The sequence below is a fragment of the Xiphophorus hellerii genome, chromosome 5, assembly GCF_003331165.1.
Source record: "Xiphophorus hellerii strain 12219 chromosome 5, Xiphophorus_hellerii-4.1, whole genome shotgun sequence".
NCBI lineage: Eukaryota > Metazoa > Chordata > Actinopteri > Cyprinodontiformes > Poeciliidae > Xiphophorus > Xiphophorus hellerii.
In genome coordinates, this window is record NC_045676.1 from 527,851 (window position 1) to 550,623 (window position 22,773).

Genomic DNA, 22,773 nt, shown 5'->3' on the forward strand with positions numbered 1-22,773 from the left:
CAAGAAAAAGGTGAAGCTCCAGAAAGGGTATCCTCCACCAGGAATAACGTTTGGGATTATGTTGCAAAGGTTAGGAATCAAACCCTTCACCCCTGGAGGTCAGATGGGCCTGAGAGTCAGGATATCCATGCCATCAGTGGTCTCAACAGACAAGAGGAAAATGAAAAACCAGTGAACATGACGACCAGTAAGTCAAACCTTTGGGACTATGTTACAAAAGTCAAGAACCAGGCCTTGTACCCGTGGAGAGCAGAGGAAGCAGAACTTCCCAGCGGTCAACCAACAACATTACAGAGCTCAGAAAAAGGTTCTAGCCAAGATCCAAGTGAGACGAACAGGAGCCACGTTTTAGGATACTTCACAGGAAAACTTTCAGATGTTTACAAAGATGCAGAGAGACGAATTCAGGGCACAAGAGATTTCATCCGAAATGTGGGAGTCGACGATATGAAGTATGCCGTTTCTCAGTACGTCACCATGAGGTCCAGGGATTTTCCACTGATCCAGACAACAAAACTTGCACCAAAACCTCACTCTGTTCTGGAAAACAAAGTCTCCTTGGTGGATCTGTCCAGAACCGCTCAAGGGTTTGGTTTGAATGCCATGTCATTGTGGCCGAAGGGCTCTGTGTCCTCGATCAGAAATGCCGGTCCAGAGGACTGCCGCCCAGAGGAGTTTTATCAGAGTCTAATTGAGTTGCCACCAGCTCTGGCACAGCTTCGTAGTCTGTCATCCCAGCAGGTCATTGACAGAACTGAACCTCTGTCTTCTCAAAGACCAGGTAGGAGGATCCTGAGCATCTTCTGGCTCAGAGCGGCCAGCTTTGACCAACCCAGTCCAGAACCAGTCTGCCTCCTTCTGTCAGAACAGGACCTGACGGTAGTTTCAGCTGGCCAGGACTCATCGGACACCCTCCGTCTCTTCCATCACTTTGACCTTATGGAGATCCGGGAGGTCCAGATCAGCTTGGCAGGGCAGCATGTCCGTCTGATCGGATCCAGGGAGGACTCGGTTCTGGCGGTCTTCACTCACAACCAGGAGCTCACACAGGAGTTCTGCAAGGCGGTGCTGAAGGCTCGCTGTCCGGAGACGTTCTCTGAGGCGACGGAGAGTCACCCGCTGCTGTCGCAGGACCTCGTGGCTCTGTCTCTGGATTGGACCTCCCGGGTTCCTGACATCGTCTCAGACATCGGTCTGAACCTCACTTCCAGGTTCAAACGGGTCCTAGCGGACCTGCTCTACATCGTCCACGGGAACATGGACGGCCCCGGCAAACCTTCCCTGGCGGACATTCGTCCTCTGCTCTACAGCAGCGTCCGGCTGCACCAGGACTCTCTGCTCCAGTTCCTCCTGACCGACACTCACGTTGCTCTCCTGCAGGAGGACGGAGTGTTTCACCCGGCGCCGCGGGGCTCCAGCCGGGTTCCCATCCAGCCGCAGTTCCAGGGACTGAAGCTGCGGCGGCGTTCGGACATCCGGTGTCTGCTGGTCAGGAGGAACGAGGCCTGCTTCAACGTCGACATCGTCTTCACGAATCGCAATCAGCAAACTCCGAAACGGAAGGTGGAGCCAAGGCGGCGCTCCGCCGACGTTCCCTCCTGCGGCGCTCGGTGTGAATCCTGGAAGTTAAGTTTCGGCTGCTCTGCAGAAGCTCAGATCCTCATCAACCATCTGTGCATCTGAAGATGGAGCCAGCAGATAGATTAAAGACCTAAAACACGAAATTTAAAATGTTTTTAACTTTTTAGTAGCTTATTGAAATCACAAAGACTGAATTTAAACCTGCAACAGAGAATCTGCTGCTGACTGAAGATGAATGTTTGTTTACAAAGGGGGAATGATGAAGTCACTTCACTGTTTTTATTATTTCACAGCCAAATACATCAGCGTTGAATTTTGCACAGCATGTTTGTAATTGATTTGAAACTAAATAAAGATTTTATCCGTTTTAACGATGGTTGTTTGAGCGTTTCTTAGATCTCGTCGTTTTTTTCCCAGCTTGTTCCGGGTCGATTGTTTACCGTCTGCTCCTCTTTCCGTCTGTTTCCCGCCTGGTTTTGGTGATTTGTGCGCAGCATCTGATGTCGCGCCCGGCCGGGACGCTCTGCGCCGCCAAGGAGCCCGTCAGGGTGAGCATCCCCCGCTACGTCCTGCGCGGCCAGGGCAAGGACGAACACTTCGAGTTCGAGGTCAAGGTGAGTTCGCTCGGCTCAGGTACGTTTACATCCATTTCTACAGGATCAGGTTGCCGTGGAAACTTCAGGAGCGAAACGACACATTTAAAACTATAACAGAAAATCCAAAGATGGCTTTCTGAGGGAGCTGAGGACGAGCAGAACCAGTAAAACCAGTATGAAACCTGGAGCGCTTAGTGTGACTAAAACCAGCTGCTGTTTCTCAACGCTCCCCAAAATAACCAGCGGCTCCATAAAGTAAGACTTTACAGATTCACAAGGTCTTTATTTAGTTTGGGCTCTTATGGAAATAAAACAATGTAGACATAAAATCATGTTTCCATATTTCTGATTTTATTGCCGTCTGTTTTGTGCCGTGTTTGGTTTGTTCTTTGGTTTTTCAGTTTCAAAATGCAGCAAAGAAAACAGAATAATCTGGTGGGTTTTTGTTTTTAAGTTTTAAAACTAAGCCAAATAAAAATGAACAGGACTACTTTTCTATATACTGAATTTCTCCATCAGGACGTTTGGACTCAAACCTGAACTCGTTTTCACCAACTTCTGCTTTGACTTCTGTCATTTCCACTGTCGCTAATTATTAAAACCTCCATGGATTCATTTTAAAGCTAAAGCAAAAGTTACATAATTAATTTTTAAATTACATTTTACATTTAGGCTTTAAGTTTTTGCAGTTTTTCTGTTTTGAAACCAGAAAGAACCGAACAGAGATTCACGTCTGAATCCGATTTTAATCAAAGCTTACAAATCAGTTTCAGGCTTGGTCTCTGGGAGGCGCTGAGGGTTCTGCTGGCCCCGGTTCTGCTGGGCCCGGTTTCCCAGCAGGTCGACCCAGTGATGAAGAGCTGCTCTGTCTTCATCAGGTCTCGGTGATGGACGACAGCTGGACCGTGTTCAGACGCTACAGCCGCTTCAGAGAAATGCACAGGAGCCTGAAGTCCAAATATCCGGAGGTGAGCCGCCAGAACCTGACCCGTTGGTTCTGGTTCTGATGAAACTGTTGTCCAGAACCGGGCCTGATCGTAGTTCTGGTTCTGTTCTGATGGTCTTTGTTTTCCAGCTGGCGGCTCTGGAGTTTCCTCCGAAGAAGCTGTTTGGGAACCGGGACGAGCGGATGGTATCGGAGCGCCGCAGCCACCTGGAGGTACGACCGGACCGGCAACCGGAACCGGGCCTATGGGTCCTCTCATAGTGTCTTTTTATAAACTTTATTAAACGTGCAATCTAAGATTCCCGTGGATTGTTTAGAGCCTCCAGCTGTAATGCAGTAAATGATGTTTATTCTGTACCCAGAATGCATTGCTGTAGGTCTACAGTAAATAAAACGTCCTGCTGCTTTCTGACTGAAGTCGTACCGCAACAGTTAGAAAAACTCAACAACTGTAAAACTGAAACCGAGAGAAAAATCTGATCCAAAGGACAAACTGAAGGAGTGCAGTGGCAGATCTGATCCTGTAGGGGGCGACAGGCTGCGCAGTGACATGTTATTGACGTACGTCTTGTATCAACATGGTTAGCTGCTTAACGCTTTAGCATTAGCTTATGCTAATTATCAACTTTGCTTAGCGATTAGCTCTTAGCGATTAGCAGAGCTAATAATTCTGATAAGGGCTTTAGGGTTTTGGTGGTTCTGATGACCCGTCTGCCCGTCTCCCCAGCGGTACCTGAGGAACCTGTTCCGGGTCATGCTGTCCTGCTCTGGTTCTCCTCTCAAACCTGATGAGGACGGCGTTTTCCGCCTGTCCAAGTTCAACATCTGCGAGTTTTCTCCGTTCTTCAAGAAGGGCGTCTTCGAGTCCAGTAGCCACGGAACCGGCTGAGGCAGAACCGGCCACGGAGGTCTGGACCTGCCTCTTTATGTGGTTCTGGTGGTTCTCCTGTTTGGTCTTGCAGGACGAGTCGATCTCCGCTCTGGAGGGCAGAAGCTTCAGGTCGGTTCAGACTACAGAACCCGCCTGGTTCTGGTTCTGCTCAGGACACGAAGGAACAGAACCAAAGTTCTGGATCCGAAGGGTTGTGGAGAAGATCTGCAGCTTCTCTGTAGAAACAAAGTTTCCTGTTTGCTGCTATAAATCAATAAATTATGAGCCGATGAAATCGGATCAGAACTGACGGCAGGTTGGACCAAAACCTGCTGGAGAGACGATGAAACTGGGAATAATTATTTAAATGTAAAAATGTCTGAAATATACAAAATAATCTGATTCAGTCAAATCTGAATATCTTCATTTTCTCCTTATTTTTCTTGCAGCGTTTTGATTTGTCGGCCATTAGTGAGGGGCGGGGCTAGCCCTAACAGCTGGCCAATCTGATGCGAGATCAGTTTATTTCATGATGACTTCGACACAGGAAGCTCTATGGAGGGGGCGGGGCCTAACCAGCAATGGTTGGATGGTTTGGGGCGATCGAGACGCAGTGGTGAGAAAGCTCCACGCCGTTGATGATGTCAGCAGTAGTGGCAGCATCTAGGTTTCTGGCTCCGAATTGATCCAAGTTCAGCAGAAAAACATGAACAGTCGGATCCGTTCCGGTCACCACCGGTCCGGTCCGGGTTCCTCTGGAACCGGCTCGGCGGGTCTGGAGGGAGAGCGGAGCGGCGGGACAACGGCGACCTCCACGTCATCCTGCAGGGGGCGCAGCAGCTGCTGGAAGACATACAGGATGTCAGCGGCTGCAGGACAGGAACCAGGAAGCTGCAGGTACACTGACCTGGGCGCCCTGGTCCAGGTCCAGCTGCAGAGCCTCCATGGCGGTCCGTTTGGACTCCAGGATCTCCTGGAAACAGGAAACAGGTTTCAGACTCAGATAATCCCAGGAGAACCGGAGTCACTCCTTCACTTCCTGAAAGCTGCTAGTTCGCATCAGAACCTGGAATTAGGCCATTCTGCTAGCTTATGTAGCAACATGCTAACTAGCTTCTAGCAATGTTAGCTTAAAGTTTTACTCCATGTTTTCTGAGGAGGAGTTTCTCAACTATTATGGACCTGGTGGCGACTCTGTGATGTCATCAGTTCAGTTGCTAAGCTAACACTCTGTGATGTCATCAGCTAGGTTGTTGCTAAGCTAACACTCTGTGATGTCATCAGTTCAGTTGCTAAGCTAACACTCTGTGATGTCATCAGCTAGGTTGTTGCTAAGCTAACGAACTCCTTGCTGCTGTGCCTCCAACATTCCAGAGAAACCAGAATGATGAGTTCAGTGCGGAGGATGAAGATTTCTCTTCTTCCAGACCTTCTCCTCTCCTGCAGGGCGGATTCTAGCTTTGTGTTCACAGGAAGCTGAAGAAGCACTGCTGCCGTGTTTGGAGGCTGCAGACAGGAAGTACTGAGAGTAGAAATACTTCAGCGTGTTTTTGCGCCAGTAAAAGTAAAATCTCAGGCAGCTGACTGAACAACCGTCTGGTTTCCCTTCAGGATGAATCAGCTGTTCCTGAGTTAAACTCCTCCAGGTGTTTCTGCTCCTGATCAGAACCTGTGGAGAAGTTCCGGTGCCGCCCAGCGGAGCGGCCCTCCGGCCTCTTACCTGCAGCTTGTGGGCGGCGTTGCTGCGCGCCGTGGGCTCCACGCTGCAGACAGACAGCGCGGCGCTCAGCTGCGCCTCCTTCTTCTCCAGAGTCTGGCTCAGCGCCTCCATCTTCCTCTGCAGCAGGATCTTCTTCAGGCCGCTCCTCTGCTGGACGTCCAGGATGCTCTGAGTCTGCCTCCTCAGCAGCTCGTCACGCTCCTGCTGCACCTGCAGGGAACACCTGGAGGAGTCAGCAGGGAGGAGCAGGAGGAAGAGGAAGGAGCAGGATGGAGGAGGAAGAGGAAGGAGCAGGAGGAAGGAAGGAGGTTTACCTTGTGGAAGGCCTGCAGCAGCAGCTCGTGTTCCACCGTCAGGTCTCTGAGCTCCTGATCAACCAGCTTCTGCTGAGCTCGGTACTCCTGCTCACACACCATCATCATCATCATCATCAGCACCATCAGCGCTGAGCAACTTCCAGGTGTTGGCTCCGCCCCCTTACCTCCATCCTCTGCTTGGAGTGCTGGTGCTCCTGTAGCCGTCTGTGCAGCTCCGGAAGCTTCTGCTGGACCTCCTGCAGCGTCGTCTTCAGACGCTGGTTCTCCTGCTGAGCTGCTGAGATCTTCTTCTCCCACCGCAGCTTCTGGTTCTGCAGCTTCTTCAGCTCGCCCTGGAACAGAGAGGGAGGGCTCAGGGGATCCAGAGGGATCTACTCCAGGGGACCTAGTGGGATCTACTCCAGGGGATCCAGAGGGATCTACTCCAGAGGACCTAGTGGGATCTACTCCAGGGGATCCAGAGGGATCTACTCCAGAGGACCTAGTGGGATCTACTCCAGGGGATCCAGAGGGATCTACTCCAGAGCTTCCTGCTCACCTTCCACCTGTCCAGCTCCTCCTGCTGGTTCCTCTGAATTCGGGAGAAGTATTCCTCTCCTTTGCGTAGGACTCGGTCGTGTTCCTCCATCAGCGACTCCATGTGGCTCTTCATCCTCTGCTCCACCTCGCTGACGGCCGCGCTGCGCTTCCTGACCTCCGCCTGCATCAGGGAGTGCGCCCTCTGGTGGAAACTCATCTCCAGCTCTGGGGAGGAAGAGGCCGACCGGCGGCATGAAGCAGGACAGAGGAGGAGGAAGAACGGTGAGGAAGAGGAGCTCACCGTGGATCTGCCGCTCGTACTCGTTACCGAGCCTCATCAGCTCCGCCTGGTGCTTCTGAGGAGGAAGAGGAGGGTGAGACGAAGAGGAAGAGGAGATGAAGAGTGTTGTGTGGTCTCCTCACCAGCTGCAGCTCCTTGGCGGCGCCGTGCTCCTGGATCATCTTCTGCTCGCCGGCCGCCTGCAGATCCCGGAGCTGCCGCTGCAGATCCAGCTCCGACCCGGCGTTCCGGTCCCGGATCAGCGAGGAAGAGGAGATGGCGTCCGTCTTCATCTCACAGACGGCGTCGTGCTGCTCGGACAAGACGTGCTTCAGCTTCTGCTTGTAGACCTGAAAACCCGACACAGATTAAGGATCTGGACCAAGAGGCGGGGTCAGAGGTCACGCTTCGACAGAACTCACCGTTATCTCCACACGGTGGCGCTCCGCGGCCTCGTCCCTCTGCCGGACGCTGTCCCTCAGCTCCGCCTCCGCCTCCTCCAGCCGCCGCCGGGAGATTTCCCACAGGCCGCGGATCTTATCGCGCTCCAGCTGGAAGTAGCTCCGCTCCTCGCGCTCCCGGTCCAGCTCCTCCCGCAGCCGCACCACGTGCTCTTCCAGCTGCAAGGGGACACTCCGTCAGCCGGACCGCACCGGACCGGACCGGCTACTGGTCCAACTCAGAACCACTGAAAACATGTTTAATCCCTGCTTAAAGGTTATTTTAATCTGTCAAACGGGCCTCATCAGAACCAGATGAACCCGAATCCTAACAGAACTTTCTTGTTCTGTGGTGAATTACAGGCAGACTGCGCTCACAGAGAGCCCTTTAAATCCACAGTCAGGTGCCGGTCTGCTATGTCTCCTGACTTCATCCTCCTCAGGTTTTATAAATACTTTATCAATCATACGTACCGATAATATCACTTCTCATTCAAACATATTATTATGCTTGTACGTTGATATAAATATGAAGTGACAAATGTATTCTTTATTGCTACTAGTTGAAAGAGAAATTTTAAATTATATGTAATTAAAATAATCAGAATCTGCTGTTGCAACATAAACACTCCACAGTACAGAATGACGTAACCGTATGAAACAATAACACATTTGGAATATGTTGCCTAAATTATGGTGAAAATGATGGATTTAAGTTTGATGTACAAACTGAAATCAGCAGTAGCAGAGAGAGATCCGCTCCGTTACTCTGAGGTTTAAACAGCGGCCTCGTTCTGACCAATCAGATGTTTAGATTTTTGTTGTAATTCCTCCTGTTCTCCAGCAGATGGAGCTGCGCGCGCTTTCAGGGCTAATCCACAGTTCGGTGGTTCGATTCCCGGTTCCTCCTCTCTAACATTAATCTGCTTCATGTTGGTTCCGACAGGTTGAATCGGTTCCGGATTGGTCAGAACCGGACTGAAGTGTTTTTTATTCGGTTACACAGATTAACTAAAGAGTGAACAAACACCAGTTAGCCTCACTAGCATCAACCAGCGGCTCCCACCTGGTCCTTGGACATCTCCTCCGTGGACAGAGCGTCCACCACCGCGGAGGGCTTCCCCTTCCCGGACTTCTTGTTTCTGTTCTTCGGCGGCTGGAGGTGGGAAACCCGGAGACATCCACACCGTTAGCTGCTGATGCTAAGCTACCATGCTAACAGAACTTTGAACCGCACCGTGATGCCGACATCTACCAAGTTATTGATGAAAATAAATATTTCCTCACCATCTTATTTCACCGATCGGCTCCACAGCAGCAGCAGATTTAAACCCCGCAGGTTTTAGGAACGCGAAGCGAACCGCAGATCTGCGGGAATAGCAACATGAGGCGCTGCCATGGCAACGCGGTCACGTGACAGAAACAAAGTTTCAGGTAACCCCCAGTCTAAATATTCCTCTTCAAATTTAAATAAAACTAAAACCAAAGCAATATATTTAAAAGTCAGGTCGTTAAATATCACTGAGTCTCTTTTCACCGGACCAAACGAATCAAACTTCCGTGAAATTTAATCTATTTAATCTGACGTCACGTTCACCTTAACTTCATAAATGTAGACATTCCTGACTGAAAACATTTAAAAATTAATCATTTTCTATATCTATAGGATATCGTTAGATGAGAGATTATAAAATACTGACTCAGCTCAAATAAAAAACTAAATAAAAATAAAAAAACTTTAACATTTCAAACCATTTTATATTTATTGAGAGACTTATTATTTTACTTGTTGCTATTTTTTTATATTTCGTTGTGCTTTCTTCATTCACAATGACAATAAAAGGAAGCTTTGGGGTTTTTAATAAAAAATATAGGTTGAAATGGAAAAAATAACTGAGAATGAAATAATTTTCTGCAATCCTGTGGAAACATCAGGAATCAGATCTTTAATGTTTTCTATTTCATTTTTAGATCAACTTTTAACTCGGGCTGTAATGAAACATTGTTTCATAAGCACCAATAAATAATCAAATTATTAATAGTTTTTAAATTAGTAATTTGAACCTTTTTTGTTAAAACGTTTATTTTAAAATACCAGGAAACAGCCTGGTTTGACCTTTAACCCCAGCTCTCCTCCACATTCTGTCCAGATTTTATTCTCCATCTTCCTAGAACTAGAACTTATAGATAGAAACGTTCATTCCTCATCACTTCCTGTTGCTAACTAACCGAGCTGTTGATTTGACCTGTTGGAACTTTATTGGACCGGTCCGGTTGTTGTAACTCCGGTCCGGGTCTACGGAGGCAGAAGTTCTGGATCCTTTGGGTCCAGAGTGGAGGTTCTGCTCTGATCACAACCAGATGAGGAAGCAGCTCAAGCGGGACTTCAGGTCTGGTTTCATCTGGACAGTTCGGTTCCGGTCCAGGAAGTTGACCGCTCTGGTTCTGCTGCTCACTTAGAGCCTGAAAGGTCAAAGGTCATTTCTGGATTTTAACTCCAGATTTCAGACATTTTCTGTCCAACATGTTTTCCTCTGTCTGACTGAATTCATCCAGAAATGATCAATAATCTGAGCTCTAATCTGCTTCAGATCATAATCAGATTTAATCCTGTTATATTCCAGACCAGCTGAAGGAAAACTGTCTGGAGGATCCAGAGCAGATCTGGATGTCGAGTCACGATTAGCCAAATCTGTGTGTGTGTGTGTAATATTTTCCATTTTCCTGACATATACTACGTTGTGGGGACCAAAGCCTGGTCCCTACAAGAGGGTCAGAGGTCAGACTTAGGACTACAGTGTGAATTGAGTTTTGGTTAGAGTTAGGCTGTAGAGGGCGTGCCGTGGTGGCGTAGCGGTTAGCGCGACCCGTATTTGGAGGCCTTGAGTCCTCGACGTGGCTGTCGCAGGTTCGACTCCCGGACCCGACGACATTTGCCGCATGTCTTCCCCGTTTCCTGTCAGTCTACTGTCATATAAGGGGCACTAGAGCTACAGAAAGACCCTGGAGGGGTAAAAAAAAAAGAGTTAGGCTGTAGAAATGAGTGGAAGTCAATGGAAAGTCCCCACAATGATAGCCACGCAAACATGTGTATTGATGTGTGTGTGTGTGTGTGAGTGGCAGCAGCTTCATCAGAGAGAACACACTCACTAGTTACATGTTTCCTTCACTACTCAGTTTATTTCCCAGAAGCAGGTTTCTATACAACATTTACAGTCGGAACCAGAACCAGAACCTCTTGCTCCTGGACGCCTTACCCGGTGAGTTCATGACCCTAGGACCGGTCGGCGCCACCGGTTCGGCTGACCTTGGCCAGATCTCTGAAGGACACGGTGGCGGAGCCGCGGCGGGCCGGCTTGGCCTGCAGGAACCACGGAGCAGAAAACCGTTTTAATGTTTTTATGAAGGTTCCCAAACCTGCTCTTGGGTTTTTCCCTGTTTGGTTTATTAAGTCAACTACGGAAGGAAGATCCTGTCAAAACTGTGACTATAGAAATAAATAAATGGCTTCAAAAAGTAATTCATGTGCCAAATATTGCTTCCAAAAAATAAAAATTAAGAACTTTTCCACCTTATTTGATTATACAATGGCACTCACTAATACTTATAATTTTCAGCAGCATTAATTAAACACCATCGCTATTTTATTATAATTTTTTTTTTTCTAAATTTGTCATATTCTCTTTATTTAATACTATTTTTTGTTCAGTCTCTTGATTTAATCACGCATTAACAAATTTTCTCTTCTCCTTTTTTCTCATTGTTGTTTATTTACAGATTTATTTTTCTTTTATTGCTGTTCTCTTTTCTTTTCCGATAGTTTAAATTCAGAAGGAAACAGGACAAGAAAAAATGAAAACATAATCAAAAATAAAATGGAAAAAAAAATGGAAATAAGCAAAGGAGAAAAGAGTAGTGGAGAAAATGCAAAATGGAAATACTGGAGAAAATAAATCAATGTATGATCAAATCAAAGTCAATGTCATTGATATTAAATTAATACAGAATATGAAAAAATAAGAAAAAGTAAAAGAAATTAAAGCTGCGAGCAGCCTCGGGCGGCCCTCGCAGCAAGCGCCGCTCCGGCCTATTGGCCACCGCGGGGGTTCCAGCCACCGCAGAAGCTCTCGCACGATTTCCAGAGCCGCAGCCAACTCCCCACCGCAGAAGCTCCGCCGCAGTTTCCAGCACCGCCGCCCGCTAGCCACCGCAGAGGCTGTCGCGCATTTTCCACGCCCGTCCACCAGGCGACACGCGTGAATGCGTTCGGCAGCGCTCCCCGACCACTGTCAAAAAATCTGGTGCAGATCGGTCGATGTGTCGAGGAGATACAGCCGATGTATTAACTTAGGGGGCGCAGTGGAGTCAAATTACATCTCAAACCCGTTGGGCTCTTTAGAGCAGAACAAAGGTCATACATATCCAGTTTGGCGCCAATCGGATGATCCATGTGTGAATTAGAGCCAAACGTATGCATATGGCGAGGGACTGATATTCGCCATTTGGCCACGCCCACACGGTTCAGCCAGCAGCGAGCATTGACAGAGCTTATCATCCGAATCATCTTGATTAGGTCAAGAGAGCCATAAACAGAGCTTTCCAAGGAAAAAAACGGCACTTCCGGTTCCGAGGGGGCGGGGCTTAGATGACGTCATAATGTGATGACGTAGGATCGACGGGCAAGCCTCCAGGATCACTCAGGCCAAGTTTGATGCAGCTCGGTCAAAATATGTGGAATGTAGAGGCAAACGTATACGAACGGCGTTGCCGCCATTGAAAACTCTTGGCACTTTAAAGCAAGCGAGACCAACTTCCTATCTGTCATCCAACACAGAATCACCTTGATTAGGTCAAGAGAGCCATAAACAGAGCTTTCCAAGGAAAAAAAACGGCACTTCCGGTTCCGAGGGGGCGGGGCTTAGATGACGTCATAATGTGATGACGTAGGATTGACGGGCAAGCCTCCAGGATCACTCAGGCCAAGTTTGATGCAGCTCGGTCAAAATATGTGGAATGTAGAGGCAAACGTATACGAACGGCGTTGCCGCCATTGAAAACTCTTGGCACTTTAAAGCAAGCGAGACCAACTTCCTATCTGTCATCCAACACAGAATCACCTTGATTAGGTCAAGAGAGCCATAGATGAAAGTTTCCAAGGAAAAAAATAGCACTTCCTGTTCTGAGGGGGCGGGGCTTAGATGACGTCATAATCTGATGACATAGAATTTTCAGGTATCACACCAGCATCACTCAAGCCAAGTTTGGTGCAGCTCGGTCGAAACATGTGGAATCTAGAAGCAAACGTATGGCATCGGCGTTACAGGTCACTTCGCCATGCCGCCGCACCCAGCTGCTTCATCGCAGCCGGTCAGGGCTTGAATCCACAACACACCAACATGTCTTCTGTCTCTGGACACAGTTTCATGTTGATGAGGTCAAAGGGCTAAGATAGCGACCGTTCACAGTAAAACATGACATTTCCTGTTCTCAGGGGGCGTGGCCTAAGTGATGTCATCATTTCACCACAGGGTATTTTAGGACACCTATTGATGATCAATAACTGAAAGTTTGGTGTCTCTGTGAGTTTCTGTGCAGGATATATAAGAGTTTCGTGTTTCATGGCGAGTAGGTGAACTTTGACCCCTGGTAACCCCCCTTCAGCAATCTCAGACAGTCACCAATTTGATAACTTTAAATCAGACATGCCTTATGATCAGACTGACCGAGTTTGAAGCCGATCAATCGAAATCCCTAGGAGGAGTTCGATCAAATGCAAAGGCTGTAAACGTCAAAATCGAGATCAAATGAACTTCAATCTAAAATGGCCGACTTCCTGTTGGGTTTCGACCATGGCTGTAATAGACTTTTTTGTACGTCCTGACAAGATACACATGTGTACCAAGTTTCGTAATTCTAGGTTCAAGCATGGCTTAGGGCTGTTCATTTAAAATACTCTAGGGGTCGCTATAGAGAAATTAGGCCACGCCCACCACATTTTGTTATGAATTCCTGTCGGTGGGTGGATAAGGATCCATCCTAGTGAGTTTGGAGCAGCTGGGCCCGAAATTGTGGAATTCAGAGCCAAACGTATGGCATCGGCGTTACAGGTCACTTCGCCACGCCGCCACGCCCAGCTGCTATCTCAAAGCCGGTCGGGGTTGGAATCCTCAACACACCAACATGTCTTCTGTGTCTGGACACAGTTTCATGTTGATTAGGTCAAAGGGCTAAGAGAGCGACCGTTCACAGTAAAACATGACACTTCCTGTTCTCAGGGGGCGTGGCCTAAGTGATGTCATCATTTGACCATATGGTATTGTAGGCCACCTGATGACGATCAATCACTGAAAGTTTGGTCCCTCTATGTGTTTCTGTATAGGAAATATAAGAGTTTCGTGTTTCATGGCGAGTAGGTGAACTTTGACCCCTGCCAACCCCCCTTCAACATCCTCCAAAACTCACCAATTTGATAACTTTAAATCAAACATGCCTTATGATCAGACTGACCAAGTTTGAAGCCGATCAATCGAAATCCCTAGGAGGAGTTCGATCAAATACGAACGCTGTAAACGTCAAAATCGAGGTAAAAAATGGACGTTCAATACAAAATGGCCGACTTCATGTGATAGTTGGCTTATAACATTAAATGTAAGTTCTGAGTCTTTTGGTGAGCTCTACAGGTGTACCAAATTTCATGTCTCTACGATGAAGTACGTTCATACCATTGTGTCAACATAAAATTGCTAGTTGCCGCCGTTCAGCAATTTTTTTTGCGATTTTTGCGACAACCTTAAAATTCAAAATTTTTAAATTTTCTAGTTGCGACCGCCAAGTTTGGTGAGTTTTTGAATATGATAAAGCCCCCAAAAAGGCACCTCTTTAGGGGGGCAGAATCGTAATAATAATTAAAGCTGCGAGCAGCCTCGGGCGGCCCTCGCAGCAAGCGCCGCTCCGGCCTATTGGCCACCGCGGGGGTTCCAGCCACCGCAGAAGCTCTGGCACGATTTCCAGAGCCGCAGCCAACTCCCCACCGCAGGAGCTCTGCCGCAGTTTCCAGCACCGCCGCCCGCTAGCCGCCGCAGAAGCTGTCGCGCATTTTCCACGCCCGTCCACCGGGCGACACGCGTGAATGCGTTCGGCGGCGCTCCCCGACGACTGTCAAAAAATCTGGTGCAGATCGGTCGATGCGTCGAGGAGATACAGCCGATGTATTAACTTAGGGGGCGCAGTGGAGCCAAATTACATCTCAATCCCGTTGGGCTCTTTAGAGGTGAACAAAGGTCATACATATCCAGTTTGGAGCCAATCGGATGATCCATGCTTGAATTAGAGCCAAACGTATGAATATGGCGAGGGACTGATATTCGCCATTTGGCCACGCCCACACGGTTCAGCCAGCAGCGAGCAATGACAGAGCTCATCATCCGAATCATCTTGATTAGGTCAAGAGAGCCATAAACGGAGCTTTCCAAGGAAAAAAACGGCACTTCCGGTTCCGAGGGGGCGGGGCTTAGATGACGTCATAATGTGATGACGTAGGATCGACGGGCAAGCCTCCAGGATCACTCAGGCCAAGTTTGATGCAGCTCGGTCAAAATATGTGGAATGTAGAGGCAAACGTATACGAACGGCGTTGCCGCCATTGAAAACTCTTGGCACTTTAAAGCAAGCGAGACCAACTTCCTATCTGTCATCCAACACAGAATCACCTTGATTAGGTCAAGAGAGCCATAAACAGAGCTTTCCAAGGAAAAAAACGGCACTTCCGGTTCCGAGGGGGCGGGGCTTAAATGACATCATAATGTGATGACGTAGGATTGACGGGCAAGCCTCCAGGATCACTCAGGCCAAGTTTGATGCAGCTCGGTCAAAATATGTGGAATGTAGAGGCAAACGTATACGAACGGCGTTGCCGCCGTTGAAAACTCTTTGCACTTTAAAGCAAGCGAGACCAACTTCCTATCTGTCATCCAACACAGAATCACCTTGATTAGGTCAAGAGAGCCATAGATGAAAGTTTCCAAGGAAAAAAATAGCACTTCCTGTTGTGAGGGGGCGGGGCTTAGATGACGTCATAATATGATGACATAGCATTGTCAGGTATCACACCAGGATGAGTCAGGCCAAGTTTGGTGCAGCTCGGTCGAAACATGTGGAATCTAGAAGCAAACGTATGGCATCGGCGTTACAGGTCACTTCGCCACGCCGCCGCACCCAGCTGCTTCATCGCAGCCGGTCAGGGCTTGAATCCACAACACACCAACATGTCTTCTGTCTCTGGACACAGTTTCATGTTGATGAGGTCAAAGGGCTAAGATAGCGACCGTTCACAGTAAAACATGACATTTCCTGTTCTCAGGGGGCGTGGCCTAAGTGATGTCATCATTTCACCACAGGGTATTTTAGGACACCTATTGATGATCAATAACTGAAAGTTTGGTGTCTCTGTGAGTTTCTGTGCAGGATATATAAGAGTTTCGTGTTTCATGGCGAGTAGGTGAACTTTGACCCCTGGTAACCCCCCTTCAGCAATCTCAGACAGTCACCAATTTGATAACTTTAAATCAGACATGCCTTATGATCAGACTGACCGAGTTTGAAGCCGATCAATCGAAATCCCTAGGAGGAGTTCGATCAAATACGAATGCTGTGAACGTCAAAATCAAGGTCAAATGAAATTCAATCTAAAATGGCCGACTTCCTGTTGGGTTTAGAGCATGGCTCTAAGAGACTTTTTTGTACGTCCCGTCAAGATACACATGTGTACCAAGTTTCGTAATTCTAGGTTTAAGCATGGCTTGGGGCTGTTCATTTAAAATACTCTAGGGGTCGCTATAGAGAAATTAGACCACGCCCACCAAATTTTGTTATGAATTCCTGTCGGTGGGTGGATAAGGATCCATCCTAGTGAGTTTGGAGCAGCTGGGCCCGAAATTGTGGAATTCAGAGCCAAACGTATGGCAACGGCGTTACAGGTCACTTCGCCACGCCGCCACGCCCACCTGCTATGTCAAAGCCGGTCAGGGTTGGAATCCTCAACACACCAACATGTCTTCTGTCTCTGAACACAGTTTCATGTTGATTAGGTGAAAGGGCTAAGATAGCGACCGTTCACAGTAAAACATGACACTTCCTGTTCTCAGGGGGCGTGGCCTAAGTGATGTCATCATTTGACCACAGGGTATTTTAGGACACCCGATGTCGATCAATCAATGAAAGTTTGGTCCCTCTATGTGTTTTTATATAGGAAATATAAGAGTTTCGTGTTTCATGGCGAGTAGGTGAACTTTGACCCCTGCTAACCCCCCTTCAACATACTCCAAAACTCACCAATTTGATAACTTTAAATCAAACATGCCTTATGATCAGACTGACCAAGTTTGAAGTCGATCAATCGAAATCCCTAGGAGGAGTTCGATCAAATACGAAGGCTGTAAACGTCAAAATCGAGGTAAAAAATGGACGTTCAAGACAAAATGGCCGACTTCCTGTGATAGTTGGCTAATAACATTAAATGTAAGTTCTGAGTCTTTTGGGGAGCTCTACAAGCGTACCAAATTTCATGTCTCTACGATGAAATACGTTCATACCATTGTGTCAACAGAAAATTGCTAGTTGCTGCCGTTCAGCAATTCTTTTTGCGATTTTTGCGACAACCTTAAAATTCAAAATTTTTAAATTTTCTAGTTGCGACCGCCAAGTTTGGTGAGTTTTTGAATATGATAAAGCCCCCAAAAAGGCACACGAAGAGGTGGGAAGAATCGTAATAATAATAAACAGTACAGATACAATAGGCCTTCGCAGCGCTTTGCTGCTCGGGCCTAATTAAAGCTGCAAGCAGCCTCGGGCGGCCCTCGCAGCAAGCGCCGCTCCGGCCTATTGGCCACCGCGGGGGTTCCAGCCACCGCAGAAGCTCTCGCGCGATTTCCAGAGCCGCAGCCCGCTCCCCACCGCAGAAGCTCTGCCGCAGTTTCCAGCACCGCCGCCCGCTAGCCGCCGCAGAAGCTGTCGTGCATTTTCCCCGCCCGTCCACCGGGCGACACGCGTGAATGCGTTCGGCGGCGCTCCCCGACGACTGTCGAAAAATCTGGTGCAGATCGGTCGATGCGTCGAGGAGATACGGCCGATGTATTAACTTAGGGGGCGCAGTGGAGCCAAATTACATCTCAATCCCGTTGGGCTCTTTAGAGGTGAACAAAGGTCATACATATCCAGTTTGGAGCCAATCGGATGATCCATGCTTGAATTAGAGCCAAACGTATGAATATGGCGAGGGACTGATATTCGCCATTTGGCCACGCCCACACGGTTCAGCCAGCAGCGAGCAATGACAGAGCTCATCATCCGAATCATCTTGATTAGGTCAAGAGAGCCATAAACGGAGCTTTCCAAGGAAAAAAACGGCACTTCCGGTTCCGAGGGGGCGGGGCTTAGATGACGTCATAATGTGATGACGTAGGATCGACGGGCAAGCCTCCAGGATCACTCAGGCCAAGTTTGATGCAGCTCGGTCAAAATATGTGGAATGTAGAGGCAAACGTATACGAACGGCGTTGCCGCCATTGAAAACTCTTGGCACTTTAAAGCAAGCGAGACCAACTTCCTATCTGTCATCCAACACAGAATCACCTTGATTAGGTCAAGAGAGCCATAAACAGAGCTTTCCAAGGAAAAAAACGGCACTTCCGGTTCCGAGGGGGCGGGGCTTAGATGACGTCATAATGTGATGACGTAGGATTGACGGGCAAGCCTCCAGGATCACTCAGGCCAAGTTTGATGCAGCTCGGTCAAAATATGTGGAATGTAGAGGCAAACGTATACGAACGGCGTTGCCGCCATTGAAAACTCTTGGCACTTTAAAGCAAGCGAGACCAACTTCCTATCTGTCATCCAACACAGAATCACCTTGATTAGGTCAAGAGAGCCATAGATGAAAGTTTCCAAGGAAAAAAATAGCACTTCCTGTTCTGAGGGGGCGGGGCTTTGATGACGTCATAATCTGATGACATAGAATTTTCAGGTATCACACCAGCATCACTCAAGCCAAGTTTGGTGCAGCTCGGTCGAAACATGTGGAATCTAGAAGCAAACGTATGGCATCGGCGTTACAGGTCACTTCGCCACGCCGCCACGCCCAGCTGCTATCTCAAAGCCGGTCAGGGTTGGAATCCTCAACACACCAACATGTCTTCTGTGTCTGGACACAGTTTCATGTTGATTAGGTCAAAGGGCTAAGAGAGCGACCGCTCACAGTAAAACATGACACTTCCTGTTCTCAGGGGGCGTGGCTTAAGTGATGTCATCATTTCACCACAGGGTATTTTAGGACATCCGATGCCGATCAATCACTGAAAGTTTGGTCCCTCTATGTGTTTTTTTATAGGAAATATAAGAGTTTCGTGTTTCATGGCGAGTAGGTGAACTTTGACCCCTGCTAACCCCCCTTCAACATACTCCAAAACTCACCAATTTGATAACTTTAAATCAAACATGCCTTATGATCAGACTGACCGAGTTTGAAGTCGATCAATCGAAATCCCTAGGAGGAGTTCGATCAAATACGAAGGCTGTAAACGTCAAAATCGAGGAAAAAAATGGACGTTCAATACAAAATGGCCGACTTCCTGTGATAGTTGGCTAATAACATTAAATGTAAGTTCTGAGTCTTTTGGTGAGCTCTACAAGTGTACCAAATTTCATGTCTCTACGATGAAATACGTTCATACCATTGTGTCAACAGAAAATTGCTAGTTGCCGCCGTTGAGCAATTTTTTTTGCGATTTTTGCGACAACCTTAAAATTCAAAATTTTTAAATTTTCTAGTCGCGACCGCCAAGTTTGGTGAGTTTTTGAATATGATAAAGCCCCCAAAAAGGCACACGAAGAGGGGGGCAGAATCGTAATAATAATAAGAAACAGTACAGATACAATAGGCCTTCGCAGCGCTTTGCTGCTCGGGCCTAATTAAAGCTGCAAGCAGCCTCGGGCGGCCCTCGCAGCAAGCGCCGCTCCGGCCTATTGGCCACCGCGGGGGTTCCGGCCACCGCAGAAGCTCTCGCGCGGTTTCCAGAGCCGCAGCCCGATCCCCACCGCGGAAGCTCCGCCGCAGTTTCCAGCACCGCCGCCCGCTAGCCGCCGCAGGAGCTGTCGCGCATTTTCCCCGCCCGTCCACCGGTCGACACGCGTGAATGCGTTCGGCGGCGCTCCCCAACGACTGTCGAAAAATCTGGTGCAGATCGGTCGATGCGTCGAGGACATACGGCCGATGTATTAACTTAGGGGGCGCAGTGGAGCCAAACTACATCTCAACCTCGTTGGGCTCTTTAGAGGTGAACAAAGGTCATACATATCCAGTTTGGCGTCAATCGGATGATCTATGCGTGAATAAGAGCCAAACATATGCATATGGCGAGGGACTGATATTCGCCATTTGGCCACGCCCACACGGTTCAGCCAGCAGCGAGCATTGACAGAGCTTATCATCTGAATCATCTTGATTAGGTCAAGAGAGCCATAAACGGAGCTTTCCAAGGAAAAAAACGGCACTTCCGGTTCCGAGGGGGCGGGGCTTAGATGACGTCATAATGTGATGACGTAGGATTGACGGGCAAGCCTCCAGGATCACTCAGGCCAAGTTTGATGCAGCTCGGTCAAAATATGTGGAATGTAGAGGCAAACGTATACGAACGGCGTTGCCGCCATTGAAAACTCTTGGCACTTTAAAGCAAGCGAGATCAACTTCCTATCTGTCATCCAACACAGAATCACCTTGATTAGGTCAAGAGAGCCATAAACAGAGCTTTCCAAGGAAAAAAACGGCACTTCCGGTTCCGAGGGGGCGGGGCTTAGATGACGTCATAATGTGATGACGTAGGATTGACGGGCAAGCCTCCAGGATCACTCAGGCCAAGTTTGATGCAGCTCGGTCAAAATATGTGGAATGTAGAGGCAAACGTATACGAACGGCGTTGCCGCCATTGAAAACTCTTGGCACTTTAAAGCAAGCGAGATCAACTTCCTATCTGTCATCCAACACAGAATCACCTTGATTAGGTCAAGAGAGCCATAAACAGAGCTTTCCAAGGAAAAAAAACGGCACTTCCGGTTCCGAGGGGGCGGGGCTTAGATGACGTCATAATGTGATGACGTAGGATTGACGGGCAAGCCTCCAGGATCACTCAGGCCAAGTTTGATGCAGCTCGGTCAAAATATGTGGAATGTAGAGGCAAACGTATACGAACGGCGTTGCCGCCATTGAAAACTCTTGGCACTTTAAAGCAAGCGAGATCAACTTCCTATCTGTCATCCAACACAGAATCACCTTGATTAGGTCAAGAGAGCCATAGATGAAAGTTTCCAAGGAAAAAAATAGCACTTCCTGTTCTGAGGGGGCGGGGCTTAGATGACGTCATAATCTGATGACATAGAATTTTCAGGTATCACACCAGCATCACTCAAGCCAAGTTTGGTGCAGCTCGGTCGAAACATGTGGAATCTAGAAGCAAACGTATGGCATCGGCGTTACAGGTCACTTCGCCACGCCGCCACGCCCAGCTGCTATCTCAAAGCCGGTCACGGTTGGAATCCTCAACACACCAACATGTCTTCTGTGTCTGGACACAGTTTCATGTTGATGAGGTCAAAGGGCTAAGAGAGCGACCGCTCACAGTAAAACATGACACTTCCTGTTCTCAGGGGGCGTGGCTTAAGTGATGTCATCATTTCACCACAGGGTATTTTAGGACATCCGATGCCGATCAATCACTGAAAGTTTGGTCCCTCTATGTGTTTTTTTATAGGAAATATAAGAGTTTCGTGTTTCATGGCGAGTAGGTGAACTTTGACCCCTGCTAACCCCCCTTCAACATACTCCAAAACTCACCAATTTGATAACTTTAAATCAAACATGCCTTATGATCAGACTGACCGAGTTTGAAGTCGATCAATCGAAATCCCTAGGAGGAGTTCGATCAAATACGAAGGCTGTAAACGTCAAAATCGAGGAAAAAAATGGACGTTCAAGACAAAATGGCCGACTTCCTGTGATAGTTGGCTAATAACATTAAATGTAAGTTCTGAGTCTTTTGGTGAGCTCTACAAGTGTACCAAATTTCATGTCTCTACGATGAAATACGTTCATACCATTGTGTCAACAGAAAATTGCTAGTTGCCGCCGTTGAGCAATTTTTTTTGCGATTTTTGCGACAACCTTAAAATTCAAAATTTTTAAATTTTCTAGTCGCGACCGCCAAGTTTGGTGAGTTTTTGAATATGATAAAGCCCCCAAAAAGGCGCCTCTTTGGGGGGGCAGAATCGTAATAATAATAATAAGAAACAGTACAGAAACAATAGGCCTTCGCAGCGCTTTGCTGCTCGGGCCTAATTAAAGCTGCAAGCAGCCTCGGGCGGCCCTCGCAGCAAGCGCCGCTCCGGCCTATTGGCCACCGCGGGGGTTCCGGCCACCGCAGAAGCTCTCGCGCGTTTTCCAGAGCCGCAGAAGCTCCGCCGCAGTTTCCAGCACTGCCGCCCGCTAGCCGCTGCAGAAGCTGTCGCGCATTTTCCCCAAATTACATCTCAAACCCGTTGGGCTCTTTAGAGCAGAACAAAGGTCATACATATCCAGTTTGGCGCCAATCGGATGATCCATGTGTGAATTAGAGCCAAACGTATGTATATGGCGAGGGACTGATATTCGCCATTTGGCCACGCCCACACGGTTCAGCCAGCAGTGAGCATTGACAGAGTTTATCATCCGAATCATCTTGATTAGGTCAAGAGAGCCATAAACAGAGCTTTCCAAGGAAAAAAATTGCACTTCCTGTTGTGAGGGGGCGGGGCTTAGATGACGTCATAATATGATGACGTAGGATCGACGGGCATACCACCAGGATTACTCAGGCAAAGTTTGATGCAGCTCGGTCAAAATATGTGGAATGTAGAGGCAAACGTATACGAACGGCGTTGCCGCCATTGAAAACTCTTGGCACTTTAAAGCAAGCGAGACCAACTTCCTATCTGTCATCCAACACAGAATCACCTTGATTAGGTCAAGAGAGCCATAGATGAAAGTTTCCAAGGAAAAAAATAGCACTTCCTGTTCTGAGGGGGCGGGGCTTAGATGACGTCATAATCTGATGACATAGAATTTTCAGGCATCACACCAGCACCACTCAAGCCAAGTTTGGTGCAGCTCGGTCGAAACTTGTGGAATCTAGAAGCAAACGTATGGCATCGGCGTTACAGGTCACTTCGCCACGCCGCCACGCCCAGCTGCTTCATCGCAGCTGGTCAGGGCTTGGATCCACAACACACCAACATGTCTTCTGTCTCTGGACACAGTTTAATATTGATTAGGTCAAAGGGCTAAGATAGCGACCGTTCACAGTAAAACATGACACTTCCTGTTCTCAGGGGGCGTGGCCTACGTGATGTCATCATTTGACCATATGGTATTGTAGGCCACCTGATGTCGATCAATCACTGAAAGTTTGGAGTCTCTGTGA

The 22,773-nt window shown here is 48.1% G+C and overlaps 3 protein-coding genes across 19 annotated transcripts in view; 1 reads left to right on the forward strand and 2 right to left on the reverse strand.

Annotated features, from left to right (window-relative positions):
- The window catches only part of kif16ba (kinesin family member 16Ba), a 28,167-nt gene extending 23,767 nt beyond the window's left edge, over positions 1 to 4,400 (forward strand). For 8 of the 12 annotated variants that reach the window (XM_032563121.1, XM_032563127.1, XM_032563125.1 and 5 more), the window contains one exon: positions 28 to 1,952. In XM_032563121.1, coding sequence (XP_032419012.1) covers positions 28 to 1,683 — 1,656 coding nt within the window. In that variant the 3' untranslated portion in view covers positions 1,684 to 1,952. Of the gene's footprint in view, positions 1 to 27; positions 1,953 to 2,075; positions 2,196 to 3,055; positions 3,146 to 3,252; positions 3,337 to 3,850 lie in introns of those variants that run through there. The other 4 variants (XM_032563130.1, XM_032563131.1, XM_032563132.1 and 1 more) reach the window with 1 other exon arrangement.
- drc4 (dynein regulatory complex subunit 4) lies at positions 4,397 to 8,990 on the reverse strand. 4 transcript variants are annotated; one of them, XM_032563189.1, is made up of 11 exons: positions 8,558 to 8,986; positions 8,337 to 8,426; positions 7,253 to 7,450; positions 6,974 to 7,180; positions 6,852 to 6,906; positions 6,570 to 6,775; positions 6,196 to 6,363; positions 6,029 to 6,115; positions 5,715 to 5,924; positions 4,902 to 4,967; positions 4,397 to 4,837 (listed from the first exon to the last, which is right to left on the reverse strand). In XM_032563189.1, the coding sequence occupies exons 1-11, from the start codon at positions 8,558 to 8,560 to the stop codon at positions 4,724 to 4,726; spliced, it is 1,404 nt and encodes a 467-aa protein (XP_032419080.1). In that variant the 5' UTR covers positions 8,561 to 8,986; the 3' UTR covers positions 4,397 to 4,723. The 4 variants fall into 4 exon arrangements, 2 of the variants coding, with proteins under 2 accessions (XP_032419080.1, XP_032419081.1); XM_032563190.1 differs by having other exon boundaries at positions 4,397 to 4,834; positions 8,558 to 8,985; XR_004339315.1 differs by having other exon boundaries at positions 4,777 to 4,834; positions 4,902 to 5,924; positions 8,558 to 8,990.
- A 1,433-nt stretch (positions 8,991 to 10,423) lies between these two features.
- ndufaf5 (NADH:ubiquinone oxidoreductase complex assembly factor 5) overlaps positions 10,424 to 22,773 on the reverse strand; it is a 32,353-nt gene continuing 20,003 nt past the window's right edge. For all 3 annotated transcript variants that reach the window (XM_032563218.1, XM_032563216.1, XM_032563217.1), the window contains exon 11: positions 10,424 to 10,631. In XM_032563218.1, coding sequence (XP_032419109.1) covers positions 10,545 to 10,631 — 87 coding nt within the window. In that variant the 3' untranslated portion in view covers positions 10,424 to 10,544. The remainder of the gene's footprint in view (positions 10,632 to 22,773) is intronic.